Raw genomic sequence first — 26,124 nt, 5'->3', positions numbered from 1 at the left:
TTGTTGAAGTCTTGATATAACAGCTTTCCTTAAGTATTGACTCTGCAAGACCTCAAAGATCCATTCATAGCATAACGCAGGTTGGAACGTTCCCAAGAAGGTCCAGTTGACTCTGCAGAGCAGGTCCCATTGAAGTAGATTGCTCAAGGCCTTATCCAGATGAGCGTTCATTGTCTCCAGGAGCGGGGATCTGCCTGGGCCCTCTTCCAGTGTTTGATCACCCTAAAGTGGAGACTTTTTTTCCCTAATATCCGGTTGGATTTTCCCTTGTTGCATCTCGTGCCTCTCAGCCCATCGCAGCACCTCCAAGAGTATCCTGGCTCCGTTGTTGCTCCCCACCCCACTGAGCAGTCACAGACCGCAATAGGGTCTCCCCTTCACCTTCTCCTCTCCAGGCTGAGCAAACCCCACTCAGCCTCTCCTCTGACCTCACGTCTTCCAGCCCTGACCCATCTCAGCGGCCTCCACGGGACCTGCTGCACTATTGCAATGTCTGTCCTGTGCTGGTGAGCCCCAGCCTGGCCCCAGTATGTTGATGGGTCTCACTGGTGCTGAATGCTGGGGAGCAATCCCTGCTCTCATGCTGCTGGCTGCCCTTGGGCCGTCATGGCCTGGGATGTGGTTGGGCCTTCTTTGCCGCAGGGGTACAACGCTGACTCCTGGTGTAGTAGGACCACTGAAGGCCCTCTCGGCCTTTTCCACAAGCTGTTCCTGGCTGATTGACTCCCACCTTATCCTGCTGCGTGGGGTTATTCCATCCCCCATGTAGGACTTTGCATTTTGCCTTGTTTGAACTTCTGAGGTTCTTCCCAGGCCATTTCTCCAGTTTGTCTAGGTTCCTCCCCTCCTGCACATCAGCTGCTGCCCCCCAATGTGGTATTGTTCACGAGTTTGCTACGGGTGTGTATTTTCCCATTTCCCAAGTCTTTAACGAAGACACTTCGCAGTACTGGTCACCAGTATCAACTGAGTTTTTTACTGGTAGCCTCTGCTGTTAGGCCTGCCTTGTCCTTGAGCCTAATAGCGGATTATGTGGGAGGGTGGTCATGGCAGAGAAAGGTAAGAGCTAGTACTTCAGCAGAACGGACCATCCTGATACGCAGAAAGTCAAGCAGGCATGGGAGAAGGTCCACGTGGGTGAGCAGGGGACTCCTGCCTGAGCTCATGTACGCACCGACAGTGCTGAGATGGCGGAGTGGGGATGGAGCACCCAGGAGCAGCAGTGAGAGGCTGCCTGAGCCGGCAGGGATGTTGTTAGGAACGCCAAAGCTCAGCCAGAGTTGAACCTGGCAAAGGATGTGACGGGCAGCACAGCGACTGATCCGGGGCTTCACCCTAGCAGGGTGATACACCTGAGATGTCCCTTGGCTGTGGTATCGGTGCACACGTGGCGTCAGGAGGAAGGAGTGGTCGTCCAAGGGCTGGATGAGCCTTGGCAGTCTCCCCACAGTCAGAGCTGCTGGCAGGCAGCATGCTTGTCGAAACAGCCAATCTGGCCGGTGAGCGGGTTCTGGGTTCCCTGCAGAAGGGAGTCTCCAGCCCCGCTCATCTGCCGCCTCCTCTTCCGTCCGTCGGTGAGTTGCAGGCTCAGGTGGCTCTGATGACTCCCTTGAGGAAACCTGTTCCTCCTCGCCTATTCCCGCCAAGCCATTATGCCTGTTCTGGAAGTGCACATCTCCTGGTGGTGAAAGAGCTTTTCCCATGCTGCCAGCTTCTAGCCACTCCCGATTTGTGAGTCTCCATCCTCTAATTCCTGTATGGTCTCTGGTAGTTCCTTCTTCCATGCAAAATTAGGGTCCAGGAAACCCTGACTGTTTCCACGGTCTCTGCAGAAAAGCCCTGTTGAAATTCTGTTCATCCAGAGTATACTACTACATTTTCTTTTCACCGCCACCCATAACTCCCATCATCTGGCAGCACAGCGCCTTTATGAGAGTGCATCTGCTGTGGGTGAGGGACATTATCTCCACCACGGAGAAGCACCAGGCATTCCCTGCTGCCTGGGACCTGGTTGACCGTGCCCTTTCTCAGGAGCTCCACGTGGGTGAAGGCCTCCCATGTGCCAGATACAGTTGATCCAGCTGGTGCTGGGGACCGTGCCCTCTTGCATGTCACCACTGAGGTTGCACTGATCTGGCAGTCCCATGCAGCCTCGAGCAGCACCTCCGTGCCCACTGCCTCATTAACTGCCTAGTCCCGGTTTGCCTGGACCAGTTTGCCATGTCCCACTTGTTCTGTGGTGCCTGAGCGTACGTGATACAGGTGCTCCCCAGCAGCGGTTGGGCAGAAGCCCAACGCTCCCTAGTCAGGAGGCAGCAAACAGGAGCCAGGTTTGTTTGCAAACGACAACTGCTGCATCAACCGCCTACTGCTTGCTGGCCCTGCGTCTTGCCGTCTTCCTTTTCCTGTAGAATAAAGTAGGTTGCACATATGTGCAAGTTTTCTGTCCGCGAATTCCACGTGTCATTTATCAGTGAGAGGAAACACACTGCTGAATTGCATGTGGTCAGAAGAGTTTGTGTTTCAGGTGTGACTCTTAAGGGAGATGCTGAGGGTAGCACTGTTGTACTTCAGTCCAGGTAGGTAAGTCCTGCAAGCGTCACAGCTTTCGTTTGAGTAGTCAATTAAAGAGTATTCCTTTTCTTGTGAATCTCAAAGTCCATCTCTTCAACAACAGCCTCAAGACAGAGGTATGGATCTCTTCCAGGTTTACAAGGTGCTTCTTAATTCACCAAATTTTGGTATTGCTCTTTTGATCTTAACAGATTATTTCAGTTGGGCTTTTTTTTTTTGCTTTTGAATTTCATTTTCTGTGTTCCTCAGTTCCCAGGAACAGTAATTCCTTTGTTCAGATGAATGATCGTGCTTCCCTCTCTTCCGTACCTCTCTCTGTGGCCATCCAGCTCCCCCCAGAGCCCAGGATTATGGCAGTCCAGGCAAAAAGAGCAAACCTTCTTACCCTCGCTTATTGTGTAACTCCCAGTTTTAATTAATAAGGCCCATAGGCCCAACTGATGTGGGGCTTGGGGGAGGATGTTAGTAGAGAATAAAATTGAGACTACGATGGAGGGCTGAGATTTAACTTGCTGTGCTCTGCAAGGGAAGGAAAATACATTTGACGCAGGAGCGTTGATCTGCTGGAGGGTCGGAAGGCTCTGCAGAGGGATCTGGACAGGCTGGATCGATGGGCCGAGGCCAACTGTATGAGGTTCAACAAGGCCAAGTGCCGGGTCCTGCACTTGGGTCACAACAACCCCATGCAACGCTCCAGGCTTGGGGACGAGTGGCTGGAAAGCTGCCCGGCGGAAAAGGACCTGGGGGTGTTGGTCGACAGCCGCCTGAAGATGAGCCAGCAGTGTGCCCAGGTGGCCAAGAAGGCCAACGGCATCCTGGCCTGTATCAGAAACAGTGTGGCAGCAGGAGTAGGGAGGTGATCGTGCCCCTGTACTCGGCGCTGGTGAGGCCGCACCTTGAATAGTGTGTTGAGTTTTGGGCCCCTCACTCCAAGAAGGACATTGAGGTGCTGGAGCGTGTCCAGAGAAGGGTGACGGAGCTGGTGAGGGGTTTGGAGCACAAGTCTGATGAGGAGCAGCTGAGGGAGCTGGGGTTGTTCAGTCTGGAGAAGAGGAGGCTGAGGGGAGACCTCATCGCTCTCTCCAACTACCTGAAAGGAGGTTGTGGTGAGGTGGGTGCTGGTCTCTGCCAAGTGGCAAGTGATAGGACGAGAGGAAACAGCCTCAAGTTGCACCAGGGGAGGTTCAGGCTGGATATTAGGAAAAGTGTCTTTCCTGAGAGAGTGGTGAAGCACTGGAAGAGGCTGCCCAGGGAGGTGGTGGAGTCCCCATCCCTGGAGGTGTTCAAGGAAGGTGTGGATGAGGCACTGTGGGACATGGTTTAATGGGCACGGTGGGGTTGGGTTGATGGCTGGACTTGATGAGCTGACAGGTCTTTTCCAACCTTAACGATTCTGTGATTCTGTTAATAAGTAGTGTTCTTCTGGGCTGTGGAAGTCATAAGGGTAGATGGAACTTTGATGGGTAAAAATTCCTCTGCTGGATTGGCAGGTAGGTTCTGCACAAAGCAAGAAACAGGCTGAAATACCCACTGTACCGTGTCTATGGAGCTTATTATTTGAAGAATGGATACTTGCAAGCAAACATGGATATGTGTTTGGGTTTTTTTATTGACGTTGTGCAATGTGTGAATGCTGCGGGAATACCCCGAGGTTGCAGTCAAAATCCGGGCTCGTAATCGTGGTGCTGTGCAAACATGGGGTGTGTGACTGATGATGCAAAATGAGCCTTCCCAGTGTCACACAGAGAAGGGGAGAGGAGAGACGGGTAGTTTTATTGTTACAGAGACTGCCAGTAGGCATAATGGATAGATTTGAGCAGCTGTTTTTTTGGAAGATATAAATGAGGAGAATTTCATTAATCTTAATGAAGCCATTTTGGTAAATTGCCAATTGACAGCTACCTGAGCTGTCATCAGAAGACGGAGTCTTAGGACTTGAAAGAAGGGTTTCAGTAGTCATATTCCGAGCACAGGGCGATGAGGAAGGATGCTTGTAAACTAAATGAGCCAAGAGGGAATGGACGGTTGCTTTGTTAGTGGAACGGAGATGGCAAGACTGATGTATTAAAACAGAGTGGGGTTTAACTCTACTGCGATGGTCTTGAGAAGAAGATTCAGGAGTTTAATTTTGATGCTGGGAAACTAGAAACCAGTGGAAGAATCTGAAGAGGTAGGTTGGTAGCGAGACTAGTGAGGAAAAATGTCTTAGGAACCCAGTTTTTTGAACCTTTGGGTAAACTGGATGTCAGGAAGAAGAAATTACAGAAAATACGGTCTTGAATGAAATACGTGGTTTCCCAGCTGTATGCTGGGAGGATTTTTGGACAACATTAGTATTTTTGCAATAATGGGGGCCACAAGAAAGGAGACAAAGTCAGACATTTCAGACTTAGTAGGAAAACAGCAGTGTTATTCATGGGAAAAGTCACTAAAAATGGTGATCTGGAATTTTTGTTTTAAGTCAGAGATACATCATACTCAACATGGAATGTAGAGGACAGGATGAGATCTGTAGGAAGGTTATTAGAGCAAAGCTGGTAAAGACTCAACGTAAGGATTATAGTTGGAGTCATGTAAATAGATAACACATAAAAATGAGCGTTCAAGGGGAGAAGATATGCATAGAGCCTTCTTACAAAGAAATGGAAGGCAGGAGACTGTTCATTTTCTCCATGACTCATCTGAAGAGTGATGGAAGATTGTATCATTGCAGAAACCTCCAAAGTCATCTTCCTTTTAATTAATGTTCGGTCAGTCATTTCGAAAGCAACTGGGAATGCATTAGTTTGACTGATGTGACTGATGAGTTTGAGTGATGTTAAGACATCCAGCCATTTGCCTGGGATGAAGACCGTAGAAATTGGAGTGAAAATGGATGGGTGGAAATGAGGAGTTGAGCTTGCAGATGAAGCTGGGAAGGGAGAGACCGGAAGGTATCATTTGCAGATGGCGTACTTAGTTTGCATGCAGCCAAGAAAGGGAGATAAGGTGATAGCTTGCACTAGGAAAAGGAAGCAGCCTGCGGTTGGCATAGAGCAAAGAGACGAGGGGTAATAACAGCATTATTATGTCATCTCAAAGTCTGAGAAATTATTTAGTGTAAACAGTAGTAAGACTGTAAGAATAGGAAATGGTAGGAGAAAAACATGTTGCTAATTATGCTAGTGCTGCCTCAGATGAGATAGTGTTTATGACGGATCTATTCCATGTTTTCCAAAGGTATTTGGGTTTTTAGTTCCATGGGCAGGGTGTACATACTGCTGCAAATTAAAATGTGTCTCCATGTGTGCCTAGGGGAGTTGGTATACTGCCTGTGGCTTTGATTATGAAATAGAAGGAAAGGGCTTTCCCTTCTTGAAAAGCCTGCGTTACGCAAAGCTTCGCGAAGATCCTCTTGTTTTGAATTCTGTGATATCAAACAAGAATTTTCTTTCCCCCTTCCTTTCCCTCCAGTGGCTTAATGAAGCAAAGATTATTCAGAGACTTGTGGAACTGATCCATTCAAGCCAGGATGAGGACGTGAGTATGGCGAGACTAAGTTTTGTCTTTGTGGGTAGCGGGTCCTGTACGGTCCAGCAGAATCTCCCTCTGTCTCTTCAATAATGCCCAGGTGACTTATGGAAGGAGATAATCTGTGTGGATGGACATCCTGTCCTTTGGTTGCCAAGCTCAATACCAAAATGTTTTGTTGTTTTTTTGATCTGGTTTTGACTTGCTTTCCTACCAATTTCTTAGTTCATTCTGCTGCTGCATCAGTTCGTCTCAGCATCTACAGTCAGCGGTAACTTACTTGGTTTAAGTATGAACCTGCTATTTGAAACAAGCTGTTGAATAACTTCTTAAATTAACCGGTTCGCTGTAACTCTCAATTCTTTTTAGACTGTAAGAAGCAGGTATTCAGTTATAAAATCTATGAGATGCAATTCTCTAAGCCCATGAAAAAGAAATGCTGAGTATTACATTTTATGAGTGTTCTCTTTTTTTTTCCCCCCCTTTTTTTCTTTCAACAATTTCCACAAAGCATCCGAGCCAGGAGCTCTAGGCCTGGATTTCAGTTTCCTCCACTATCATTTCGCATTTGGGTGTTGACTGCCGTCCCTGATGCTGAGCAGGAAAACCACAAGAAGCGTGTTGGTCTCTAGCTGGCCTGCTTTGACGTAGATGGGGATGGGGGCACTTGTTAACAGCTCCCAGCAGCAACACGAACTGGGTGGCGCAGGGTTCTTCTGGTGTAGTGTTAATGCCAGCAATTTGATTCCCTCATCTCATCAAAGCAGAAATTGCCCCTTCTGAGAGAAAAAACGGGAAGTAACATGCTGATTTGGATGCCTTCAGCAGTGCTATCTTATGGGTGAATGCTAAATTGCAGCGTAATATCTTATACATACAGTAGCTACAGAGAGTCTTTGATCGATAGCCAGAATGAGACGATTAATTTATCAAAATACTACTTTAAAGCCTTTTAATACATAGTAATTAAATTGTAAAGGGTTTTATCAAGCCATTTATTTTTCTTCATGCAGGAAACCTCCTGAGTAGCGAGACGTAAGAATGAAATACTTGTATTTGAAATTTGCAAGTTAACACACTTGGTCAGGAAGATAAAAAAAGAATCCTCACTTTCTGAAATCTTTAACTGCATTTAATTGTTAAGTTCAGGAAGACCTTCTCTTTGATTTTAAAATCTGTTAAAGCTTCTAATAATTCTCATCAACATTATATTTAACAGATTAATAATCTAGAGCATCAGCACTTGTTCTAAAAAATTGATTTATTCAGTTTCTTGCATTCCCAACTATGTTAAATTCTCTTTGATGGCCAGAATGAGCCAAGTTGAGACGTTAGCACTGAAATGTGCTCTTATGTTGTTGTTTTCAGAGGCAATCAAATGCTTCCCAGACCCTGTGTGATATCATAAGATTGAGCAGAGACCAGAGCAATCAACTCCAGGATATACCTGAGCCTGATCCACTTCTCACAGCACTGGAATCGTAAGTACTTGTCAGAGGGCTGCTGCTAAACTAATTGCTACTAATATTGTCACTTACTCTCTAGAGACACGAAGTATGCATGTCAAGCCTTTGCTTAACTCTTGACATTTCTGCCAACCCTTTAATACTGCTTTTAAATTGTAGCATCACTTAACTGCCTCTGTTGAGATTTCTGGGTTTTGTAGCTCTGCCTGAAGGCAGGAGATTGGGGTTAATGATCCAAAAGCTCACAGCCTAATTCAAGACAAGGCAATACTCGTGAGCGTGTTAAAACACTCATAGTGAATTCAGAGAAAGGTGAACTGCGATGGCAATAGTTGAGGGAAATCCTATAAAGGCAAATCTTAAAATTCCTGTATTGACGGTATTACTTGGTGCCATGTGTGACTTCAGGTGCAAGGCTTCAGTCATACTTGGCCAATTAGCAACTCTTATTCCCTGCTGGGAATCCGTATACATGGATTTCATATCATCAGGTTGCTGTTCTTCAAAATGGGGAGGAAAATGCTGTGACAACAGAAGGAGTTCTCTCACTGTCGTAGCTCATATCTCACCATGCACTTTGTATGGGGCGTTATCAGCTTGCTTTCCAACCTTCACTGAGGTCCCCTTACACACTCCAAGTGTCCTCTGGCATGCTGGTTTTGGCTCCTGAGTCAAATCAGTTGTAGATTTCTTAACTTAATGTGAACCTTGGGTTGCATGCGCTTCCACAGAGATAAGGTGATGCTGAGATACTGCCTGATACTTCTCACTAAGATTGTCTGCCTGCCTGTTACTCTAGACTGAATCACTAATCTCCCTGTTTTTATTCTCCAAATTTGGCTGAACCCTGAAAGAAGTCAGCTTGCGCACGTTCAATGCCTCCCTAGCCCTCCCTCATCATTCAAAAAGTCATTCCATTTATTTGTGGCTAGACAGTGAATGTTCAGATCTCTTCTCTCTGTATCCATCTCTGTGGATCCCTTAATACATCAGAGTTAGTGTCAGCTGCTGCTTTTTTCCTCAAAGCACTGTTTCCTGCGACCGTCATGAGCTCTCTTCATGTCTCAGAAACATCGTGCAATGCTTTACTTACAGATGGCACGTCACAGCGCAGATACCTGATTGGTTTAATCATTTTCTACCTTCTGATTGATAAACTTTGCAGACAAGATTTGTAAATAGAGAGATTGTCTTTCATTAAGCCTGGGAGTTTGGCGAAAAAGTTGAAAAGCTGTTTTGGTTCGTAAGTGTTTTGTCACGTTTGCAGATGAACTTGCATAACTTACTCGAGGGTAGTCTGTCACTGGAGTGATCGTGGGGAGGGGAATCTAGTGATTTCCATCACTTGGAAACTGTTGGGGTGTGTTGGGTTGTTCTAAAGATGTGACAAAATGGTACTAGCGTACAGTCGGCAAAAGAAGCATTTGTCACATTTCAGGTTTTTTAAGTTACATTTGATAGAGGGGTTCTCTTGAAAAAAGGATGGAAGGATGCCTGTGATCCCAGCCAGTGGTGCTCAGCACTTCTTTTCAGAACCGGCGGTTGTATGTCCAGACAACTCGCAGTGAAACTTGGAAGTATTTTTTTCATTTGAAGTTTTTTGTTTTGTTTTGTTTTTAAATCCAGAGCTAACTTCTCTAATATTACTAAAGAAATACATTGATGAGAAATTTGCACTTTCAAAAAGTATTTTTATTAGGAGTTCCTTCCCAAAAAATGTTAAGTATGAGTTCTGTACCAGAAAATGTTGATTTTTCAAGTTTAGTGTATTCCCTTGGCATTGGTTCCCTGCTCTTCATAACGTAGTTTTAAATTACTTGTGTTAGCATGTTTACTGCTTCCTATATTTGCCTCAAACCTAAAAACATTTACTGGAGATTCAACATCAGATTAAAACCAAAAAAGGCTCTTTTAGGCCTAAAGGCGCCATTTTGACAGAAAAGGGATGAAACAAGAGACTTGCAATGAATAATACAGCATCTATAACTAGGGCTTAAAATTTCCCTTTTCCATGTTTTTGTCGACCCAGAGCTTTCTTAATTTCTGTTAAGTTCTCCTGATTCTGAGCTGTCAGTTCATACGTGAATATCAGGGGGACCTGTTGGGACAGGAGCCGATGTCAGTGAAAACGGGACGTGAGTCGTGCTGCCTACGAGCGCTGAAAAGCCGTGGTGTCTGCAGATGTGCTCAGGATCTTCCACGGGCTTGACATGTAACTGTGCCCCTGCAAGGAAACGCTCTGTCTTAAATGCTTCATTTCCTTTACTGCGCCTGCAGAAATAAGGCAGACCTGGCCTTTTCTCCCATGCCCTACCGTAATATTTTCTTATCGACATGCACGATGTTGGATTTCCGGTGCAGATTGCATCCCTGGTTGTGGAGCCTTCAGCATCTCACCACGTCTGTATCAGTTTTGAGCCCTTTAAAGTTTGGAGATGAGCCTCCAGCTTGGGCATTTCACCTGGGAAGTCCAGGACCTTTAACGAGAGTTGTGGTGGGCCGTGGAGAACATGGTACTTTCAGACTTCTTTGGTAATTTTAGACTTTCTGGGTAGTTTTAGACTTTCTCAGTAGTTTTGGAGTGGGATGTGGAGCCCTGCTGTGTGTGGGGCAGAAGATCGCTGCCCACAGTCTTTCGCGAGAGCCTCTGTGACACGAGTGGTAGAATTTAAGCAAATTTCCTTGATTATACAAAGAATTAGACAAAGCTGGAATTTGAAGTCTGGCTCATACTTTACTCAGATGGTCTGTAGCTCTTCCCCCTCTCCTTTCGCTCTCCCTCCCAGTCGCCCTCACTTCCCTGGTGCTCTCTGTGTATGCACTTTGCGTGTTTTCAAGCACTACCTGTAACTTCCATAAGATAAATAAAAATGGTTTTGCACCATGAAAAAACATTTCTAAAAGTCATTATACCACTTCACAGTTTAGAAGAAAAAATATTTTGAACAGAAGTGATTTTTTGCACAACTTACCTTTCTGCTGAAGGTCACATATCTCATTACTTTTCTTGGCCAATTTTTCTGAGCTTTGCTGGTAACCTTCTTTGATCTTTGGATAACTTTTTAAATCTATGAATCATGAACTGATGATCAGCTAGTACAGCAAGAAAGAGCAGTGATCAGGGTTATGGAATAAATATCAAATCTAGATTTTCAATAACTGCTGGCTGTATGTGAATTCAGTTAATCACGGTAAACTGTTACTTCTTTTTCCTGACTCTGCCTCTTGTGCTTGTGCTGATGGAGAGTATTTAGACACTACTTACTAAAATAATCATCTCTCATGCATTATTCATGTATTTTACATTTTTATCTCATATTTTATTTATACAAATGTAAATGAGATTTCTTCAAATGTTAGAAAATAGTAAAAATTAGACTGTGAACTTGAGTAATAGTGTTTTTAGCTGGACATGTGACTTAGCAAGTCAAGAAAGGCACTTGCTGAGTGCTGGATTTTGGAGAACTGTCATTAACAGCCGCAGAATTAGCACGGGGAGGAATCGGAATACAGAGGTGGAAGCCAGCACTGCTGCAGTCGAGTAACAGTGCCAGCCTGAACCTCGTATTCCTCGTATCTATTATTCATTTAGCGTGGCAAATAGTAGAGAGAAGTGGGCTCTTACTTTTGTGCTAAGTAGTCTTCAATTCTAAGGCCATCCTTGAGTGTCAGAATAATCTTTAATGCTAGAAAGGACCAGCGTCATTATTCGTTCTGACTCCGGCAGCCTTCAGCGCTTTACTTGGTGATCCCTCTGCCTGCCCCCCCGTCTGTCAGTATTTGGAAGGCATCTTATCTTGGTTTAAGGGCTCAAAGAGATGGTGAATTGATTAAAATGTTGTGAGGGGATAACAGCTAAGACTACTACAGGCGTGCATATTATTTACAGTTTGCATTTGTTGGCTTCCGTTTCCAGGTCCCGGATCATCTTCTGCCAGTGGCAAATGATAAGGGTCAACTTCCACTGTTTGTTGTCTGTCTTCTGCCATTCTGATGGATAATTTTAGACTATCAGCTAATAGCTTCATGTTGTCTTTAATAAATTAATTGGACTGAGTTAACACTTGGGTTGTCTCCCAGTTTATAACTAAGAGGTATATCCCATTGATAAAGGAGAATGACAGTTTGATTTGGAGTCTAGGTGTTTATAACCAGGTCTTGCCTTAGTGATGAGTAAGCAAGTTCAGAAACCTGGTGTAGAACCATTCTTGTCATATGAGACTTTAGAGAGGAGTGTCCTTAGTCTTTCTCAAAAAAAAAAAAGCAAGCAGCCTTTTTTACCCCAGAAAACCCAGAAGTGGATTTTTTTGTGAGTTAAGCAATGGCTAAATATTTCTAATTCTTACACCGCTAATGTGTGTGTGTTTATCAACAGGCAGGAATGTGTGGAGCAACTCCTGAAGAATATGTTCGATGGAGAACAGACTGAAAATTGCATAGTGAATGGAACACAAGTTCTTCTAACATTGCTGGAAACAAGGCGCTCTGGGTAAGTTAGCACGTGCTGCCCTAGCAAGAACAATTTTAGGAAATCCAGTCTAGTTTTACTTCAGCAAAAAAGGAATTTTTTTGGCCTAGTGTGGAGCGCTGTCTAGAAACGAGTACAAGATGGGTTTTCTGATGCAGCAGCTGTACCTCATCGCAGTTGTACCGGTTGGCGACCGGGCCCTTCTGTGGGCTCCTCCAGTTCTCTTGTGCTCGTATAGCAAAGGGTTGTCTGTAACAGCAGAGATCTTACAGCAGGATGTGTGCAGAGTGGGGGAGGAAATGGTACATCATGCGTAATCTGGGTGATGATGCATGTATCTATTTCTGGCTGTATAGTTTTTATTTTGTTTTTTAAAATTATATCCCCCTTTTATTTCTTTTTATGGAGATAGAGGAGAGAAAAGGCAAAAGAGAGTTCTGGGGAGGAAGTGAGACATTGAAAATCTCAATTTCTAAAAAAGGAGAAAAAAAGGAAGAGTGAAAGAGATAACAGAAGATTAGGAAGAGGTCCTGGAGAGAAGGTCAGAAGATGGCTCTGGGCAAACAAGTTGCTAGTCAGAAAGTCATGTGCAGAGTTAAAACTGAGAAGTTAAGATACTAATTCTGCTGTGTCTTGTGCCCAGGATCTCTGAAGATTTATGAGTTGGGGCTTAGGGGCTCCTGTCTAGCCCATTCCTGCCTTGCTGGAATTACATTTCATTACTGAAAGTGGGTTTTTTTGTTCCAATGCGAGACTCTGCTGTTGGAACGGGCTAGTAATACTTGTTGTAATTTACTGCTCGCCAATAAAGAGGTACGATTATGAGCACAGCTACATGCCTGCTGAAGGTTTTCATCAGTTAGTATATTTATATACATCTTTTTGAACACTCGTGGAAGGTTTACAGTTTTTAACAAATGTTTATAGTTAACTCATGCTGATGTAATTTACTTTTCAAATGTTTGGGAAGTTTTAAAAACCAGGAAGCACTTCAGTAATTTGCCTTTGTCAGCTCTGCAGGCAGCTTATTCTCTGTCTTCCCACTCATCTCATTCACAGTTTTGATTATGTGAATATCATCTTGTAAATGATATATTAAAATAATGTAGTTATATAAATATATTCAGTAACTGGAAAGAAACCATTTTTCATATTCATAATTATTTTTCAAGAGAAAATGACCAACATGGAGACCATTTAAAGATTTTGTCAAATCCTACCTGTTGTGCTTTTCTTCTTTACAGAGTGGAAGGACTGATGGACTCATACACTCAGGGATTTGAAAGGTCTTACACTGTCAATAGCAGCATCTTACATGGTATTGAACCAAGGCTGAAGGATTTTCACCAGCTGCTGCTCAGCCCTCCCAAGGTAAAGCATCTCAACCTTTCTCCGGAGCTGCATTTCAGGGTTTCCTTTCCTTATACACAGGCTTCCTGGCTATTTTCTGAAAGCGCTGTATGCTGGAACAGGCAAACGTCTTTTGAAGAAAAATTCACGCCTGAAGTTTATAATTCAGGTGCTCAGGGACTAGGCAGTAGGAATTACTGTAGCCATTGTACTTGAGTAAAACCAAGAAGTAGAGATATGTTGGGACCGGTGGCTTGCGTAAAGATGGTGAGGGGGTGAAGATATTTTGATTTTAATCTTCAGTTTTGGAAGTACAAGTCCCACAGTGGTCACACAACACCGTCCTCTGTGTGGGAAGATGGTTTAGGTTTATCTGCAGAGAATATTTATGAAATGAACTAGTTACAATTAGTCAAATCATGGTGCATATACACTCAAGGGAATGCTGATATTCTTTGATGTACTCAATATCTGTTTCTCTGATAGAAAACAGCAATCTTAACTACAATTGGTGTCTTGGAGGAGCCACTGGGGAATGCTCGTCTTCATGGATCTCGTCTAATAGCTGCTCTGCTTCACACAAACACTCCCAGTATTAATCAGGAACTATGCAGACTCAGTACCATGAATTTATTACTTGTGAGTAACATAGTGTGATGCTGTGAATGGGGAGAGGGGGAATAACTTTAAACTAGGAACATTTTTGCTCTCCTTTTCATCTGTTCAGTGCAAGGTAGTTTTTTCATGTATGCCACTGTCTAATTATTTTCCTAATCTGCTGGAAGTAGGAACCGTCCATCCTGAGAATAGCTTTTGTAATACAAATACAGTTGCTTAGTATTTTGAACTGAACCTCATGCTTCAATTTATTGTTACAGTAGTTTAGTAGTCTGTATGCAAAATAGTCTGGTTATTGAGAAGGCTTGGGTATGTTGTGTGTATCACAGAATCATAGAATCGTTTAGGTTGGAAAAGACCTTTAAGATCATCAAGTCCAACTGTTAACCTAACACTGCCAAGTCCACCACTAAACCACGTCCCTGAGCACCACGTCTACACATCTATTAAATACCTCCAGGGATGGCAACTCAACCGCTTCTGCGGGCAGCCTGTTCCAGTACTTGATGACCCTTTTGGTGCAGACATTTTTCCTAATATCCAATCTAAACCTCCTCTGGCAAAACTTGAGGCTGTTTCCTCTCGTCCTATCACTTGCCACTTGGGAGAAGAGACCAACACCCACCTCACCACAACCCCCTCTCAGGCAGTTGCATAGAGCGATGAGGTCTCCCCTCAGCCTCCTCTTCTCCAGACTGAACACCCCCAGCTCCCTCAGCCGCTCCTCATCAGACTTGTGCTCCAGACCCCTCACCAGCTCCGTCGCCCTTCTCTGGACACGCTCCAGCACCTCAATGTCCTTCTTGGAGTGAGGGGCCCAACACTGAACACAGTATTTGAGGTGCGGCCTCACCAGAGCCGAGTACAGGGGCACGATCCCCTCCCTTAGTCCTGCTGCCACACTGTTTCTGATCCAAGCTAGGATGCCGTTGGCCTTCTTGGCCACCTGGGCACACTGCTGGCTCATCTTCAGGCGGCTGTCGACCAACACCCCCAGGTCCTTTTCCATGGGGCAGCTTTCCAGCCACTCGTCCCCAAGCCTGGAGCGTTGCATGGGGTTGTTGTGACCCAAGTGCAGGACCCGGCACTTGGCCTTGTTGAACCTCATACAATTGGCCTCAGCCCATCGATCCAGCCTGTCCAGATCCCTCTGCAGAGCCTTCCGACCCTCCAGCAGATCAACGCTCCTGCCCAACTTGGTGTCATCTGCAAACTTGTTGAGGGAGCACTCGATCCCCTCATCCAGATCATCAATAAAGACATTAAACAAGACCGGCCCCAAAACTGAGCCCTGGGGGACTCCGCTTGTGACCGGCCACCAACTGGATTTCGCTCCATTCACTACGACTCTCTGGGCTCGGCCATCCAGCCAGTTTTTTACCCAGCGAAGAGTACGCCTGTCCAAGCCCTGAGCAGCCAGTTTCTCCCGGAGAATGCTGTGGGAGATGGTGTCAAGGGCTTTACTGCGGTCTAGGTAGACTGTACCCACAGCCTTCCCCTCGTCCCCTAAGCGGGTCACCTTGTCACAGAAGGAGATCAGGTTAGTCAGGCAGGACCTGCCTTTCATGAACCCATGCTGGCTGGGCCTGATCGCCTGGATGTCTTGTACGTGCTGCGTGATGGCACTCAAGATGATCTGCTCCATAATCTTCCCCAGCACCGCCCTGGATCCTCCTTCTGGCCCTTCTTGAAGATGGGTGTCACATTTGCTAACCTCCAGTCCGCTGGAAGTAATACTGAGAGCTGATCTTTTTGTCTCGCTGTGAAGAGGGACACATTCTGAAAACTGCCATTATAACCTGGGCAGTCTTTCAGAAAATTATACTTAGAAATGACTTAGTTAATATTTTTCTTATGATTAATTCAGCCACGGAATAGATAACATTTTTTTGGTGTGTCTGTGCTGTGAGCCCTAGCTGGGTATGAGAGTATTTTCAGTGTGCTCAGTTTATAGGAAAGCACACATTCCAGCAGAGCCAAGAGAGCACGTTCAACTATAGGTGGATACTGAGGCATCTAAGTAAAATTGTTCTAGTGGAATTGCTAATTAAACAACTAGCTGGGCAGTGTTCTAATATAATATGATTGTTAAGAGTGGGAAGATGTATCTAGAGTGAATTCTTTTGTTTCTCATTTTATTCCAGGACTTATTTTTTAAATACACATGGAATAACTTTTTGCATTTCCAAGTGGAATTGTCCATAGCAGCTATTCTCTCTCACTCTGTGCAAGAGGGAAAAACTACTACTAATGAGCTAGAAAGCAAAGAAGAGGTGCTGAATGGAAATGTGGCCACAGAGAACTTAGAGACTCCAGAAAACAATTCCGAGAATATCATGGTTACTCATGTAAGTCTGGTCATGTCACCTGAGAATTTTAGACTGATTGATTCAGCTTGAATATGCATTAACAAGAAAATGGTGTGACAAACTGTTCAAGAGCATGGAGTTTATTTAAAAGTGTCTAGATAGAACTTGGTTCTGTCGGTTCTGGATGGAAGTGTATTTGCTTTTGTATGTTTGGTTTTAGCATCCAGTTACAAAATAAACATACCACCCATCTCATTTAATGGGCTTGTGAATCCATTTTTATTTAATTTTTTTAGTAAAGATGCATATAAACGCTGGACAAAAAAAATAATAGCTACAACTAGCTACCTACCTTTTAGCTTCTGCATTGTGGCCCTGATGATGAAAATTTTTTGTTGTGTTTGTAAAATGACAACAATGTTCTTCATTGCTGCTCATGTGAAGCCCAAAAGCAGGCTGAAGATGTTTATAGGTATTGCTGTTTTCCCTGGATCCTCTGAGAAAAAAATTGAGAAAGAAGAAACTTGAGCTCTTGGGAAAGATAAGTGCGGAACTTTAAGTTCTTGTTCAGTCGGAGTGAAGGAATGAACAAAAGTAACTATAGTTCAGCACAGACTTCCTAAGGCGTGAGTCTTACTTTGGCAAACTTTTGAAATGTTCTTCCTATCTCTTCTTTTTTTTTCCCCCTCTAGCTGTTCCAGAAGTGCTGCCTAGTGCAAAGGATATTGGATGCCTGGGAAGCCAATGACAAAATACAGTAAGGGATTTCGGGTTCAGAAAGCCCTTGTTCTAGGGCTGCAGATTTAGAGTATTGCCTTGAAATAGTCTGTCAGTTATTTGGATAATTTACAATTTAATGGTGTCTAAAATGAGTTGGATTTTGATTGTGATTTGGAATTTGGATTATTTGCATGTTAAAAAGCAAATTCACCAAATAGGCGTATAATTTGAAAGCACGTTTTTTTACAAATGCTTATAACATCTCACCCCAAATACACAATATGGTTCTTTCTTGCTTTCTCAGGAAATTACATAGCGTATTAATGACATAGAATATTAACTGTTTTCTTTTTCTTTTTTTTTTTCAATGCATAATTATATTCTCCCTAGAGTGAGCAACTGTATGGAAACTGAGGTGGGCAAGCATTTTTGCCCCAGATTTGCCCGCATTTAATATTCTAACTTTATAAAACACTTGGATTTCATGCTGATTGCAATGATTATAAAAACTAAGTAATTAAAAAAACCTAAAACACATTAAAGTGAACATATTGTCTAGGCTTCTGTTTCTTTGTCCATCTAAATGTTTTGGTCCTCCCTCACTATTTTGAGCTCCTTATGGCTTCAAAGTGCTTTGTAGTCCCACTGTAATTATTTCAGGCTTACTGTCAGGCCATAATTGGTGGGTTGGGTTTTGGCTTGATTTTTTTTTTGTTTGGTTTGGTTTTGTTGGAGTTTTTTTTTTGCTTTTGCTCTTGTGCAACCCCTTTGGGCTGTTGATAACCAATTTTGCTGATAGTTTCATTGCACAGCTATCATTGTGCAGAGTTTTGTAGGTAGCAGAAATATCTGTGGTTGCTGCTTAAGAGTTTTCCTAATTAAATTAAATAGGAACGAGAGCTCATACATATTTCATGCCAGTTCCAGTCACCGCATTGGAAAGAATTTTAATTGCAAGAAAAAATATTGAGTTAACAGTGAGGTATCTCAGATGGTGTGCTTTAAGAAGTTTGAGTTTATATGAAGATTATTGTATGCACTCAGTGAGGAGGTGGAGTCAAGCACTGGGAGCCCCAGGGTCAGAGATTCCAAATTGAGAGCTTGGGAATTATTTCTTAAAAATCATCAGCAAGAATGTGGTAATACATTTTCCTGTTGGAATTTCTCCTTGGGTTCTCTTAGTTTTAGTTATTCCCTGTGTTCACAGAATCACTAAGGTTGGAAAAGACCTGTAAGATCAAGTCCAACCATCAACCCAACCCCACCATGCCCACTAAACCATGTCCCGTTCTTGATAAAGGACTTTGTAACTACTAGAATTTAACTTCTAGGTAGCCCACATAATTCTTTTACTGCAGTCCATTTGTTCTGTCTAGGTAATTAGAATTTAAAATAAAGTAAGTCTGGTCGGCAATGTGAGTTTATAGGAAACATCAGTTTACTGTCACACATCCTGGTTTGCCTTCCTGTTCATGTAAATGTAGTGACCACCATTTGTGGCATGGTTGATAAAAAGTATTTGAAAGTGTTAAAATAAAAGTTAATTTTGCATGTTTGCTGCCTGCATTCCAGCAGTCTGTGAAGGACTGCTCAACTCAGAAAAAACGTTGTGTTGCTCCTCCCGGAGTATACAACCGAAGAAGACAGATACAACATTGCTGAACACTGCTTTTATCACCGTACGCTTTACGTTTTTGAGAAAGCTGAGCATTGCAAGTTTGCTGAAAAACATACATTTTTATAGAGAGCAGTAGGACAGGGCTGTGTCCCTTCGCCCCATCTACCCACGAGTTTCGTCCTCCACAGCTCTCATGCAGCTCTTTGCAGGGCCCTGATGAGGTGCTGGGGTAACCCGTCTCGGGGTCCTGTGGGTACGTGGGTACCCCGCGTTCCCAGCTGCCCTGGTGCAGACGGGCTCCCGCCCCAGAACGGTGGGGCCGGGGCTGGCTCTGGGCTCGCAGCAGGACTGCCGCGGCGCTCAGCAGTACCCCGGGTCTGGGCTGGGGCTGTTTGCTCTCCTGGTGGTTTGGGGCGCGGAGGAAATTGCCATGAGCCTGTGTGCGAAAGGCTGTAGCTTGGCACTGGGGACTCATTTCCAGGTGTTTGTTTTATTTGAATAGTTCTAAACCCTGAATTTGGGTTACAGTGCTGTTCTTGCTGTAGGACATATGTACAGATACCGTTTGTATTGGCCTTGTAATGGTTTTTGGTACGGGAACACATGGAGAGGTAAGGCGTGTTTTTTCCCAAACCGTCTAGTCTCCCCAAGTGCATATATTCAGCTCCAACATTAGGGGAAAGCCTGAGATAATTTCATTATAAACTTAGCCTTTTTAGAGGTTCAGGAGGTGATGATTATACCTTCCAAGGGGTGTGGAGGTCACAAAAAAAAAAAACCAAACTTAAAAATGTGGCTGTAACTGCATGTGATCAGGAGAGCTGATACTGTCTGATGGCTTTGCTGTATTCGACCTGTCAGCTTAGACCGCTACGCCAAATCCCCGGAGCAAGGGTAGAGCAGAATTTAGGCGAGCACTGCATACCAGCTCAAAATGGACTCTGATGTATTTAGTGTCTTCCTCACTCCTGAGGCAAAATGAAAGTCTTTATTATGCGTTGGCTCTGTTAGCATCTAGGAAAGAAACCTTTGTTTTACAGCTGGAGGCTTAGCAAGGTGAGGTGGAAACTTCTAGTCATCCTGTTTGTAAGGGTTTTGTTTTTGTTTAGTTTGATTCTGACCCACCAGTTTTATTTGTGGTGGCTTGAGTCGACCTTGCGTGCTCCTTGTGCTGCATCAAGAAATAATAATTTCTGAATTTGACTTCAGGATTTGGGATACTTTAATGTGCTTAATGTTACAATGAATAATAGCATCGTATGTAAGAGTTTTGTCTGGGCTTCTTTTCGGCGCCTGCCAGTTGAAAGGCAGAAATGCTCTTTCTAACCGTGGTGCTGTGAGATTTCTTACTGGGAATCTGCTGCTAGGGTTTACGTTTTCCTTCCCAAATCTCATCAGTCCTTCTTTGGATACTGCGGAAAGCAGAATTATTTCAGGCTCTTCATCCCTGATTTTTAGATTGCTGCTTTGTTATCCAGTGAAGGAGAACCAATGAAGAGTCAAAGAAAAGTGACTTAGAGACTGCTTGGCCTTAGTGTTGGCTCTTACGGTTTTTTTGTAAGGGGGAGAGGTAGTGGTTGTAGATTAGTGTCTTTCGTTCTCTTGAATTCATCTGCTAAATACTTCAATTGCAAGTAAAACTCTAAAGCTTTTTCAGTAACAGTGATGTAAATTCTTCTTGCTGTGAGTTTTCTTTAGTGGAAATTATAACCAGATGATGTAGCTCTGCACTGGTCTTTCAATGTACCTTATTAACTTACTCTTTGTAACTGGCTTACATTTTATCTAGTGCATTCAAACTGGATGAGTGATCTCTCCGCTCTAAATACATGAAAAAATGCAGAAAGGCTCATTTGTTCTGGGTAAACTCATCCTGTGCCCTGCCTGCATGAGCAGAGCGCATTCCTGCTGATTCTCTGCTGCATCTTCTATACTGACCCTGCTTGGAGTAACACGTACATGTGCCAGACTGTTGCAACAGTGGGGACTCTTAGCATGTCTAGAGTATGAAGGGGGTTATGACTGTGACCCTGGGATTCCTGGTGCCTGGTTATATTGCTACTGGCTGTTTTCTCTTTTCAGGGCAGAAGGTGGAATGAGGCGAGGCAATATGGGCCACCTCACCCGGATAGCCAATGCTGTAGTGCAGAATATGGAGAAGGGCCCCATGCAGACTCAAATTAGTGAGTTCATTAAAGGTACGTGCTCCTTTCTCTGTTCCCTTTTTTTTTTTTTGATTAAATAATCCTTGCAGGACTTTTGGGAAGACTTTTATTGCATGTATTTCATGAGAGTCCCTGTTATAATGAAAAGGATTTCTAGCTGAATATTTCCCAGAACTTAAAAAAATGTCCAGACCAAATTTGGTTGCTCTTTGCTTTCGTACAATTACGTTGAAATTGTTGGAACTTTGTCTTTGCAACCAGAGGCTAAAGATATCCTTTTTGTGCTAAAGAATGCTTCTTTTCTTCCGGATTTACATGCACGTTTATAGTGCTTTTTTACAGCATTCTAGGGTGACGTTTGTAAGTGGTGTTTCTATACTTTCTTATTCTTATACCTGTCTGCGAGGAAGAGAGACACCAGAGTAAATGATCACAGAGGCCCTACATCTCCGCTTTGTCGGAGATACTCACGTTGCCAAGCTTTGTCCATCGTATCCTCATTGGACTTTATTTTGAGAACTAGTTCTAGCTGACATTTTTGTGTGAGAGGACATAAGATTTTCCATCTGCATCTATTAAGGGAAACAATGAGCACAAATATGACTCGGGTTTCCATTTTTGGCTTCTAATGAGCATATCAAGTAGTAATACAGTAACTTGATGTGTTGTGGTATCTACATTAAAATTGAGAAGTCATAAATATTTTAGTAAAGACTGAAAGTTTCAGAAGTCCTGGTTGTTTCTCTCCGTTGCTTTACTGTACGGGGTCTGGCTGGGATGAAGAGTACTTTACTCATAGCAGCCGTGCGGTGCCGTGTTTCGGATTTGTGACTAAACCCTACCACCACCAGTGTTTCAGCTCTTGCTGAGCAGTGTTTGCACAGCACCAAAGCTTTCTTACCCACTCTGTCCCCCCCAGCGAGTAGACGGGGGGTGGACAGGAGGCTGGGAGGGGACGCAGCCAGGCAGCTGACCTGGATTGACTGAAGGGCTGTGCCATGCCACGTGCTCAGCAGAAGGAACTGGGGGGACAGTCTTTCCGAGGTAGCTCCTGCTCAGAGACTGGCTGAGCATCAGTGTGCTGGTGGGAGGTGGTGACTGAGTGCCTTAGCATCGCTTGGTTTGGGTTTTTTTTCCTCTTTTCCCCACTTATGAAACTTTCTTTATCTCAACCCATGAGTTTTTCTTGCTTTTGGTCTTCCAGTCCTCTCCCCCATCCTGCTGTGGGGTGGCGTGAGCAAGCAGATGGGTGGGTGCTTAGTTGCTGGCTGAGCTCAACCCACCACAATCACCATGAAAGAAAAGGAAGAAAAAACCTAAGTCACGTGTATGCTGGTTTTCAGAAAACTGTAGTAGAAGTTTTGTATCGTTAGCCCACTGTAATTCCACAAGCGAGTTAAGATTGCTAAGACCAGTACTATCTTGCTGGTTGGCCTAAGGACAGATGGTCCTTTCTCTGCAGAATTTACCATTTTTAGAAAATCAAGAGTAAAATGTAATTCACTTTGCAGAGCACTTACATAATGAATGCATTACTTGCTCATGTGCAGGTGTATGTGTCTGCTCAAACACTTCCAGGTAGCCAGTGGGGCTAAATGACTGGCTTTGATCTTCTCATGAGTTGTGGTAATCTTTGTGGTGACCTTTTTGTTGCAGACCTACCTGAAGATTGCAGAGGGAGATGGGAGAGTTTTGTAGAAGAGACGCTGACGGAAACAAACAGGCGGAATACAGTGGATTTGGTGAGAACAGTGATATTGTGCATATTTCAGACAGGCCTGTTACCTTCTGGACTTCCTTTAGCTAAAAAAAAGTGATATTGCTGGGTTTTTGTCTTCTTTTGCTTGTTTTTATGAAGTGGGCTTACAAGGGCAGAGTGTTTGTAGGAAACATACTCCATAATAGTTCTTCAAGCAGCAGCATCTCTGATACATGTTGGTAAACTCTAGTCCACGTTTCTGTATTACTCATTGGGACAGTTTCTGCCTTCTGGAGCATTTGGTCTTTGATTGTATGTGTGGAACATAAGTATTTGAGCTTTCTCAGCTTTCACTTGTGCTTATTTTCTTGTACTTCTTTCAGGTGAGCACTCACCATCTGCACTCTTCCAGTGAGGATGAAGACATCGAGAGTGCTTTTCCCAATGAACTTTCTCTCCAACAGGTGAGTTGACAGCATGCTCTTCACTATTCCCGGGAAGCTTGCTTCTCTGATTTGCCCTTAATCCGTCCTCGTATAGAGCAGCTTCCTAAATTCTACTCTTAGTCAGTGTGTTCAGCTCTTTTGTGTTTGTCCGGTTAGGTACTTAACCTGGCAGACTTCAGTCTAGACTCCAATTGGCAATAAATTTGGCTCAGACTGTGTGCAAGTCTCGGACGCATGATGTGTCTCGTGTTCCTGTGAGACATTCTCTGCATGTTTCTCGCTCTTTTCCTGGTTCTCTCCACACCAGGGGGCTGGGTGGGTCGTGATGTTGTAGACCAGCTGCAGTGAGTTGCTGTAGTTCCCAGCCAACAAGGGAGTGGGCATCACCTACCTGCAGTAGAATTGGAGCTGACAGAGGGGTTCTGCTTCCTCCTGAGCTACGCAAACATCTATTAAAAACCAAAAGAGCCGTACAAAAATGTTAGCAGTAAAAAGCAGTAAGCAGGAGCAGCAAAAGCAGTAAAAAGCCTGGACTTAGGAAGAAACGAAGGTCATTAAAGGTTCACTTGCATTTAGCAAAGATCTCAGGATCCTCAAAATCTGAGGTACTCTGCTAAAGGTCTATCAAATATATGGAAGCTGCTTTTCAGGATGAAGTATTTAGACGAGTTCTTCTTTTTTGATGCTGAGAACAGAAAGAGCATTAGCAGAACATACAAGTTTCAACCTATTTAGTAGGAAGCCGCCTATGGGGACTTAAAAAGACAATCTCAATCTGAAATCTAGTTAAGGGGAAAAATGAGCTGAAAATAGTTTCTAGTTATTCTTTTGTCCAAATACTTTTAACTGGCTACTGTGACGTTACAAATACCTCTTTTCCTCAGCTGATACTTAGAAAACACATTAAAAAAGGGAAAATGCATTGCCTTTGTAAAAAAAAAAAAAATTAAAAATAAATTGTTTTGTCTTTTATTGTGACAAGTATCAATAAAAATATTGACAGGACCCTGCAGAACTCCTCAGACAGGAACACGGGTACTTCATATTACCTGCAGTGGAGTCACGACACAGTGCAGCTGCAGAAATGCATGTTTGAATTACTTAGCTGTAGCTGGAGTGGGCTGCCTCCCAGTACTCAGAATTATCCTCCAAAGAGGAGAAATGATCTGAAAAAACAATGCAACGCATAAGAGCGAGTGTGAGATTCTGTTTGGAGGCAGAAGCAATCCTTTTCATAAATAGAGAATGATGCATGGATGAGTAGGCACGAACGGGACCAAAAGCGTATCTGGGCAACTATCCTGGGGTGCAAGCTGGAAAATAGGAGGCCCAAGCCTCCTATTTTCCCTGTGGGAAACTAAACGTATGATAGGTGGGAGTGTTGTCTCAAAGACACATCAAGTCATTTTCCCATTCTCCTTGGTGAATGTCCAGTTGGAGGCAATGAACTTCACAAGTGATTTGTATGAGCAAAAGGTAAGCTAGAGGATAGTAATGAGAATGATCAGAGGTGTAGAACATGACATAGGAGGAAAAATTGAAATAATTCGGTCCACTTGGTCAAGAGAAGACAAGATTTAGTGGAGACATATGCCTCATCCTACAAGGAAGAGGGATTTAGAGGAAGTGAGGAGTACCTTCTTGATGTCCATGGTGGGTTTAAGTTGCAGCTAGGTAAATTTCATATTGCATCGGGGGAAAACAAACAAATGAAAAAACCCCAATACGACATTCTAATAGAATAATGAAGCCAGCAACTGGTTTCCTAGGAAAATTTCCTAACTCTCTTTGGAAGAAGTTAAGCATCTGTCCAGGACTTGCAGAAGTCTGTTTGAGAACGGTCTGTTTGAGATCCTGCTTTGAGAAAGGGGGTTGGAGTAGATGATTTCTCAAAGTTCCTCAGTTTTCTATGATTTTACTGCTTTTTAGAATATGTGTTTTCAGCCAGCTTAATTGGATATCTTTGGACACCTTAATGATAGCTGCTTTTGGGTTCCGTTGCTCAGGCCTTCTCTGAGTACCAGATCCAGCAGATGACAGCTAACTTTGTGGATCAGTTTGGCTTTAATGATGAGGAGTTTGCAGACCAGGATGATAATATCAAGTAAGTTCATAAAACTTCAAGAGGCTTATATTTAGCATTTAAGCCTCTTTGCATCTAATCTTTCTTCTTCTGGTTCAGGTTTTAAAATGAACCTCACTGTATACCTCCTTGGGTTTGAAACAAACAGAAGACTGATCAATGGCTTGGAAAACAGCTGACCTTTTTTTCTTTTTATAGGAGTCCACCCCTGATCTCCAAAGACAGTTGTAGAACCAAGGAAAAGTACTTCTTCATTTTGAAGAGAAACATTTTAAATAAAACACGCAACTATTATCCAGCCATGTTCTAGAATAAATTTAATTGCCCAGAAAGCAAAGCATTAGAGCTAACTCTAGGCAATTACACAGATATTCTCCAGTGGCATTAAGTCCTTATTGAAATAGGAGCAGAAAGAACAGTGTTCTGATGAAGTCCACAGAAAAATTTAACCATTTTCTTTCTTAGGAATAAGGAAACATAGATAAGGCAGGAGCAAATAACAGTTCAAAGAAGGCAGATATAGGTGGATTTAATGTTACGCAACTTGCTGAATTCAGTGTTCAGAAATGGTGCTGCTTTTGTAGAAGAACTACTGTAATCTCATTAAAACTCCAGCTCATCTGCTCACCTTAAAAACTGTAGCTAAGGAAATTACTGAGACTTAATTATCCCGCTTGTCCATAACGGTTCAGAAACTGTAACAGTTTCGTATACATTTATTGACAGAAGAGTGTTCCAGGAGGATACCCACTGTGTTCCTGCTCGCTGATTTTGCCCATTCACTTTCATCTTGCAGCAATGTTTGTCTCAATCAAAGGAATTCTTTGTCATCCAAGATGACAGGGAGGGTCCGTGGCAGTACCTGCTGTAGGTGCCATCCTAGAGCCGATACCCTTCGGACAGCAAATATTGGGTGTGTGGTCTGCAAAGCACCGCAGGATCCTGGTGTCCTGGAATCCTGACAGAAACTGGAAGCTTTTAGCCCAGAAAGCTCTGGGCACGCCACATTGCTCCGACTCTTTGGCTGCTCCAGATCTGATTTATTGAGGATTCTTTTGCTGGTTCTGCTCAGACCATATTTTTAGCAGCTACTGGGCT

At 43.6% G+C, this 26,124-nt stretch overlaps 1 protein-coding gene across 1 annotated transcript in view; it reads left to right on the top strand.

Annotated features, from left to right (window-relative positions):
* Window positions 1-26,124, top strand: part of PPP6R2 (protein phosphatase 6 regulatory subunit 2) — an 81,064-nt gene that overhangs the window by 34,912 nt on the left and 20,028 nt on the right. The window contains exons 5-15 of the mRNA XM_059817053.1: window positions 6,028-6,093; window positions 7,453-7,565; window positions 11,926-12,039; window positions 13,263-13,389; window positions 13,855-14,007; window positions 16,131-16,334; window positions 16,988-17,052; window positions 20,716-20,831; window positions 22,455-22,540; window positions 22,881-22,961; window positions 24,950-25,047. Of these exons, the coding sequence (XP_059673036.1) occupies window positions 6,028-6,093; window positions 7,453-7,565; window positions 11,926-12,039; window positions 13,263-13,389; window positions 13,855-14,007; window positions 16,131-16,334; window positions 16,988-17,052; window positions 20,716-20,831; window positions 22,455-22,540; window positions 22,881-22,961; window positions 24,950-25,047 (1,223 nt within the window). The remainder of the gene's footprint in view (window positions 1-6,027; window positions 6,094-7,452; window positions 7,566-11,925; window positions 12,040-13,262; window positions 13,390-13,854; window positions 14,008-16,130; window positions 16,335-16,987; window positions 17,053-20,715; window positions 20,832-22,454; window positions 22,541-22,880; window positions 22,962-24,949; window positions 25,048-26,124) is intronic.

The sequence above is a fragment of the Gavia stellata genome, chromosome 4 (genome assembly GCF_030936135.1).
Source record: "Gavia stellata isolate bGavSte3 chromosome 4, bGavSte3.hap2, whole genome shotgun sequence".
NCBI classification, from domain to species: Eukaryota; Metazoa; Chordata; class Aves; order Gaviiformes; family Gaviidae; genus Gavia; species Gavia stellata.
This window is presented reverse-complemented; position numbering and strand designations above follow the sequence as displayed.